The 7,007-nt window shown below is 54.2% G+C and overlaps 2 protein-coding genes across 2 annotated transcripts in view; one reads left to right on the top strand and one right to left on the bottom strand.

Annotated features, from left to right (window-relative positions):
* The window catches only part of FIBCD1 (fibrinogen C domain containing 1), a 26,961-nt gene extending 21,057 nt beyond the window's left edge, over positions 1-5,904 (bottom strand). Inside the window, exon 1 of the mRNA XM_009998986.1 lies at positions 5,839-5,904. Within this exon, the coding sequence (XP_009997288.1) occupies positions 5,839-5,904 (66 nt within the window). The remainder of the gene's footprint in view (positions 1-5,838) is intronic.
* LAMC3 (laminin, gamma 3) overlaps positions 5,903-7,007 on the top strand; it is a 21,639-nt gene continuing 20,534 nt past the window's right edge. Inside the window, exon 1 of the mRNA XM_009998985.1 lies at positions 5,903-5,942. Within this exon, the coding sequence (XP_009997287.1) occupies positions 5,903-5,942 (40 nt within the window). The remainder of the gene's footprint in view (positions 5,943-7,007) is intronic.

Below are 7,007 nucleotides of genomic sequence, written 5' to 3'. Positions count from 1 at the left end.
CCTCCCACCCCCCTTCTTCTCTTTTATTTTCTTTTTCCAAACACAACAAAACCCCCAAATCCACCACAACTGAGAAATCTCTTTTTGTTCCTCTTTTCCCTTTGCTTTCTGCCACGGCAGAGTATCGATCGGAGCTGATGCTCTGTAATCCGAGGTTTCTGTGAAAAGTTGGCATCCTGGAGTCCCTGGAGGGGACAGATCCTGCCTCTGTGTGGGTCTTGATCCTCTGACAGGCTCAGGGTGCAGTGGGAAGGCTGCATTCCCCTCATCCCACCCCATCCCATCCCATCTGTCCCTGCAAAGCCAGGGGATAAATGCTTGGAGGAAGGGATTGTGCTGGGTGGGAAAAAGGCTCTGGTTTGGAACACAGTCAGGTCAGATCCTGCTGGGTTGAATGTCCAGAGCACTGGGTATCTGAGGGAGATGGGGACAGTAGCAGAGGGGACATCAGAGCCCATGAGGGGGTCTGGCTGGGGGGCTCAGTGGGGGCTTGGCAGAGGGGAGCAGTTCAGCTTCCAAGGAAGGCTGCAGGGAGCTGGGACTGACCCTCAGCTGCAAGGGACTCATGGCGGGGGGGGGGCAGGGGGGAGGCACGGGGTGGAGGCGCTCCGGGAAGAGAAGGGGGGAAAAAAAAAAGCAAAAAAAAAAAGCCAAAAAACCCTCCAAAAAAACACAGACAAGATTTTAATTTAAAAGCTTTTCCCGCATGAGGAGCAGCAGCCCGGGCCATCTGGAGGAGCATATGCAGGTGAGCAGGAGGTGGCAACGTCTCCCCCAGCTCCCTTGCTATCAGCAGCCTCTCAAAAGGGCTTTTGGCTGGGAAAAACTACCCCCCCAGGGCAGCTGGGCACCCCGACCCCAGCCCCAGCCTGGGAAAGCCCCGGCATTCCCTCCTGAGCCACCAAGACCTCTCTGTTTAATGGATACATTTGCAGGAGAAGTGATTATGGATCCCGACGCAGACGGCAGTTGCTGCCGAGTTTATTGCAAGAGATTAATTCCGGGGTTTAATTGAAACGGCAGGAGGGGAAAGCACCAGTCTGGGGCTGGGAGGAGAAGGGTCAGCTGTGCTCAGCTGCACCCGCAACCCCTGGCAATCAGTGAAACCCGAACGAGCAGATTTCCTCCTCAGAGGGCTCCTGAGCAGCACACGCAGCATCCTGGAGCCCCAAGTCTCCTAGCAACTCTCTGCCCACCCATTAACCCCTTCCCCGGAGCATCCCCCCCTTTGCCACAGCCCATCCCGCCGCTTCCAAGGCATCGCTGCTCCACTGGGCACCAGCAGGGATGTTTGTTTTTTCAGCAAATCGACCTGCAAGCAGCCCTGCAGGGTGCTGGGGTGCTCGGCCAGGAGGGGGAGCCGAGCCGGGCTGGTTAGACAAGACCTGGAGTTTTTTTATTCCGGGGGACACAGAGAAATCCTCAGGTTTATGTCTTGATGGCAGAGGTTGAGTTTCTAAATGTCACAGTAGTTTGGAAGGTTTCACCCTCCTGACATGCTGGTAAAAGGTCAGGGAAAGCCCAAATCAGCCTCAGGAGAGGCAGAGCACAAGCCAGGCACTTCTTCCCATTTCAATATTAAATCAATTTTACCGTTGCTTTGGGAAGTAGATGAAGGCACTAAAGTCACTCTCCTACCCTCCCTGCAAATGAAAATGTCCTTAAAAGTGTAAGATCCCAGCAGGACACGGTGTGATGCCCAGGTCTGGGTTGGAGGGTGTGGAGCTGCTCTGTGATCTCTGTTCTTTGGGTTCACATTTCCACATATTTCCCTGGGTTTTGCTTTTCGAGGTCAACAGGCTTGAAACAAGGATTGGAAAAAAATAGTGGTTTCTTGGTTGAAAAATAACAGTTGACATGAAAAAAACAAACAGAAAAACAAAACAAACCAAAAAACCAAAACCAAACAACAAATCCAGTCCTTTTTTTTTTTTTTTAAGCTGTGTTAATATTTATGGGCTGGGAAATATGTCCAAAGATCATGTGCCACAGAGAAGGATAAATCACTTCTCTTACTTTTATGTGTTTTGTTGGGCTCTATCTGAAGTGTAGTCATAAAATTACCAAATTGAAATTTTAAATGGGGAGGGGAGAGGGAAGAGAGGGGGAGGGAGGGACTATCTGGAGGGTTTGTTGCTGCTTTTATTTTCTTACTGCCAAATAAAATACAATTAAAGCAACATTTTAGATGCCAGCCAGCACAGCTAACATGGGTTTTCTGACGGCACTTTTTTCCTGTCAGCCAATGAAAATAAATGCTGCAGGATTAGCAGAAAGCATCCAGGCTTCGTGGCTGGAGGGGGATAAGGAGCAGCAGGCATCTGAGTATGAAACAGAGGGATTTTAGTCCTGCTCTAAGTGGAATTCTCCAGGGAAGTTCCCCGCAGAGCTCTGCTGCCGCCTGGAGCCACACTTTGCCTTTGCTGCCCTCCCAGTGCTTCCAGTTCCCACCAGTCCCTGGCACAGCCGCTGGTTTTTTTAGGGGAGGGGGTGTGTGACAAATTCCCTCCCCTTAGGGTGGCCAGCATGGGTCTGGTCCCCCGTGGGGCTCAATCCGGTGCCAGCAGCTCAGCTCCTGACTGCACCAAAATCCCCGTGGTAATTGGATGAGGGCACTGGTTTCCCTGAGGAATATTAAATCAGATCCAGGGCGACACGCTTGGGAATATAAAGACACGGTAGATCCCATTATGAGTTGGGGTGTGGTGTGTGTATGGTTATTTCTCCTGCTTTCAAGTCAAAGGTATCACAACAACTTTTTGTTTGTCATGGAGCCCATTGGACCATCTCTTGTTGATGGGAGGGAGAGGAAGGGGAGGAGGTTGTTGCTGTGGAGGGGCTGAGCACTTGCAGCTCATCACAGCCACGGGCTCTCAGCTGCTTTTCCAAAGCCCCCTGAGAGCCCGTGGCTGTGACGAGCTGCAAGTGCTCAGCACCTCTCAGGCAAGAGCCCAGAGAGTGATTGCCACCACAGACTGTTGTTGCAGCACTGATGAAGGTGACCCAGCATTGCAAAGGCCCTAGAGGTTTTGTGGGTTGGTGTCACCATCACCAGCTTGCTCCCATCTCCCTGTGGGACCAGTATAGGGAGTCACTTAGGAAATGAGGGGGCTCAGAGCCTTCCCAGTTATTGGTTTAGCTGGGACTGCAGTTAGGGTGACCATCTGGTGGCATCTGCTGCTGCTCAGCTGTCACCCACCCTCCTAGGGGGGTGGATGGGGTACCCAGGGGACATGCCCAGCAGAGGGTCAGGGGCAGCCATGCCAAGCACACCCCATGGCTCTTGCCATGGTGGAGACAGATTGATGGAGGGATGGATGGACAGATGGATCAACATCTCCCCACCCACAGCAGGGAGGCAGGGGAGGACAGACAGACCGATGAGCCAATGAGGTGGCCTCAGGTGATGCTAACAAGCCCATTAAGGGGCTTTATCAAGGGGCTGGTGGGAAGGCTGCCAGTTTTCTCTGAGATGTTGCTTTTGGGCTGGGAGAGCCTAAGCTCCTGCTCATTAATTAGAAAGGCTTTGAGGAGGTTTGTACTGGTTGGCCTCACTTGTGAGCAGCCCTAATATGATGAGTGATTAGGGACTCGAGCTTTTTAGCAGGTGTCATTAAGCTACTGATGAGCTCAGGCAGGGAAAGGGCCTTTTTGGCTGTGCCTGAAACCTGCTGGTCCTGTGCTGACCCAGCTCTTCCTCCTATAATGGTCCTTGACCTCCTGAGCCCTGAGGAGATGGGTGAAGCAAGTGCCCTGGGGACAATGGTGGCTCAGCTGTCACCCCGTGGCTTTGAGCTGGATGAGATCTGATGTTCTTCAGCTCATCTGTGAGATGATGAGCTTGTGGTCATGGATGAATGAAGATGGGATGTTCCTATTTTCAGTGTCTGCCAGGTATGGAGAAAATTTGGGGATGATTAGCTCTAAAAAAGTGGCTTCCAGGCTCCTTGCACACTGGGGAGAGGACAGTGATGGCTGCCCTGGGTATTGCTCCAGCAGCATTTTGTCTCCAGAGAGTTTGTTCCCTGCTTATGATTTTTCCTCACTTGTCTGAGCACTGATGGTGAAGACCTCTTGCTCAGGGGACACCCTCTCGAGGGGCAACATCCTTATCCCAGCCACCTCTCAGTGCCCTGAAGCCCCCAAGGGCTGGGACTAGGCAGGGAGCCAAGGCTGCTGGATTATTTTTTTCCTGCTCCCTCTCATCTTTTGCCTGCCTTGGCAAAACTTCCTGCAGCTCGGCAGCCTCCTGCCCCGCCGCGGTCTGCCTGGCACGGCTGCTGCTGTATTTACAGCAGTGTTAATTAAATCCTTTCTGCAATCAGTGCTGCACATGACCCCACTCCCCGAGCCAGGGCTGGGCTGTAATGTGCCATCACAGAGCGGGAACATGACTGCAGCCATCCCGGGGAAGCTCTAATAGAGATTTACTCATCCCACGCTTCCCATTTCTCTGGTTCATGACATTTTGCAAAAGTTCAGGTTTACAAAATAAGCCGACGTGCAGCAGAGATGCTCTGGGCGTTATTTACGTTGCACGTGTCGTGTCCCACTCCAGGAGGGTCTTCACCCCGTGGTGAGCAGAACTGAGGGCTGGGGGGGGGAGGTTTGAGGGGAGGCAGGTGCCTTCTCCTGGGCTGGCCCCCTCTGCCCAAGGGGCTGCTGCTTTTGGGGAGGGTCGACCCATGACCCTGCCACAAAGCCCTCGGGGCTGGAGATCTCTGGGAGAGGGGCTGGGGGCTGGGGCTGTGCCCTTTGTCATGAGGATGGGATCGTGTGGCTGAACCTGCCTCCAACTCCTGCTCCAGTCCCCAAGGGAGGGATGAGGTGGGGGCAGGTACAGCCCCTGCCCCTAGAGGCCAGGCAGGGCACAAAGGTGGAGCTGCTGCCATTCCAGGGGGGTAATTTGGGATGCTCAGCAGCTTAGCTTTTAAAAATAAGCCTGGGCTAACAGCTGGGGGGTGTGGGTGCAGAGGCAGCGGGTGCCAGCAGGATCCCCTCAGTGTGTGACAGCCTCCCAGGGCCTTGGCTACAGGGAGAAAAACCTGTTTTGGCAAATCACTGGTGCCAGGAGTTGCCTGCCCCAGGAGGGTGAGGCAGTGTGTGTGCCAAAACCTGGGGAGCAGGGAGGTGGGGTCCATCCCATCAGGGGGCAGTCAGCCCAGGGGCTTCTCCCTGCTGGCAGGGAGATGCTCTGGCACAACGTGGTGCTTGGTTCCTCTCTGACCTGTTCCTGTTCAACCCTTCCCCAGCTTGTTGTGGGCTTTGGTGGTGGGATCTGGGGCAAGCTATCAAGCTGGGTGACCAAACCTCCCTCTTCTGCTCTTCCTCAGGGTGGAGCTGGCCAATAGAGGCTTCATCTTACCCAGTGCTACAGCAAGGGCAGCTCATCCCATCTGGGGAAGGTTCAGCTGGAAACCAAGTGTGCACACCTCACAGTGCTGGCCCAGGGTGCAGCCAGAGCTGGGGGCACCAACCCAACTCCCATCTTCATCCTCATGGGTGGTGGAGGCAGGTAAGTGGGTGGTAGCACCTGGTCCCATGCCCTGTCAAAACCTGGCCATGCTGCTGGTTTGGATGTGGGCTGTGGGAGATGGGGGCTGTGGGCTCTGGCACACCTCTCCCACCCCACGCCTGCCTTGTCAGGTTTGATCAGGAGGAGGATCAGTCGGCCCTTTCACTCTCTCTCCAGATTTAATTAACAGGCCTTTCATCTCTACCCTGAAGGAATCTGCTATCTTCTGTCTTCTTAATTAATGTTCATTAAGCAAATCAGAATAACGTTTTCTCCTCACCGCCTCCACAGCTCTTAACCCTTGTGGGGTGCCAGGTCCATACCAGGGCAAGAGAAGACTCCTGGGCTGTGCTGGCAGGTTGGGATGTCATCACAGCCTTGGTCACCATGTCTCCACTGAGACCTCTCTGGGCTCAGAGGACTTCAGGTGAGGTTGGACTCTGCTATACCAGTGAGACTGGGGCAAATTCCAGCTCTGGTCACTTTTATGGACACCCTTGTTCAAGCTCCTCCATGTCCCTGGAAGATCAGGGGTTTCCCATAACCATCTTGCAGCCTCAGTAGTAAAGGAAAAGCAAAATACCTGGAAAAACTCATCCCTGCAGGATGCAAATCCCCTTAAAGCTGGCGCTGGAGATGTGCAGGGCAATTATTGAACAGAAAACCCTTCTCCTTCCCCCTGGAGGTGCACAGTGGGTTTGCCACTGGCCGCTGGCTCCCAGGCAGCTGATCACAGCTCCTTGGTGCTGGGAAATCCAGCTTTCCCAGCGGAGCTGGCTCAGGCTGTCAGAGTCCGGGTCAATATATGGTAATGGGGCTTTGAAACGGCGCTGCTGCGGGAGGCGCTGCCGGGGACTCTGATTCACAGTTTCCCTCCGGTGCTTTCGCCCCGCGGCTCGTACAGAGAGGGAGAATAAAACAAATAAGAGTAGAAGGGAAGGGGAGGAAGGGATCTTAAATAATAAATGAGGGCTAAGTTTCCAAGGCTCCTGCGGGCAGCTGAGCTGAGCAGTGTGGAGGGCAGAGCAGTGTTCCCCCCTGCACCCCCTTTTGCAAACATCCCTGTGGCACTGGGAGCAGGATCTGCCCAGGGGAACAGCACCAGGCCAGCCCACCATTCGGACCAGTGCTGTCACCCCCCCTGTCCCCATGGGTGAAAACTGGAGGGTGTCACAGTCCTGAGAGGGATCCCCTCTAGCGCAGACTATAATTAGCATTACCTGAGAAGCTGCTAATGAGGTCTGGTGATGATCCAGTTTTGCCACCCCATGGAGACACCTCCACGGGGATGTGTCCTCAGCCTGGGCCAGGGGATGGTGCTGGTGTGGAAACACTGGGGGCTGTCACAGACCCAGCCAGGCTGGCATGAGTGGGGGAGCAGTGGGATCCCCAAAAATCAGTATAGGGGGAGAAGAGCATGCTGGGCTTTCTCCAGAGCCTTTCCCTCACACCTCTCTTGGTTTTGGGGCTGCAAGAAGAGTGGTGACCCCCC

Source organism: Chaetura pelagica, unplaced genomic scaffold (genome assembly GCF_000747805.2).
Source record: "Chaetura pelagica isolate M959 unplaced genomic scaffold, ChaPel_1.0 scaffold405, whole genome shotgun sequence".
NCBI lineage: Eukaryota > Metazoa > Chordata > Aves > Apodiformes > Apodidae > Chaetura > Chaetura pelagica.
Note: the sequence above shows the minus strand (reverse complement) of the source record. Positions and strands in the feature narration are given on the sequence as shown.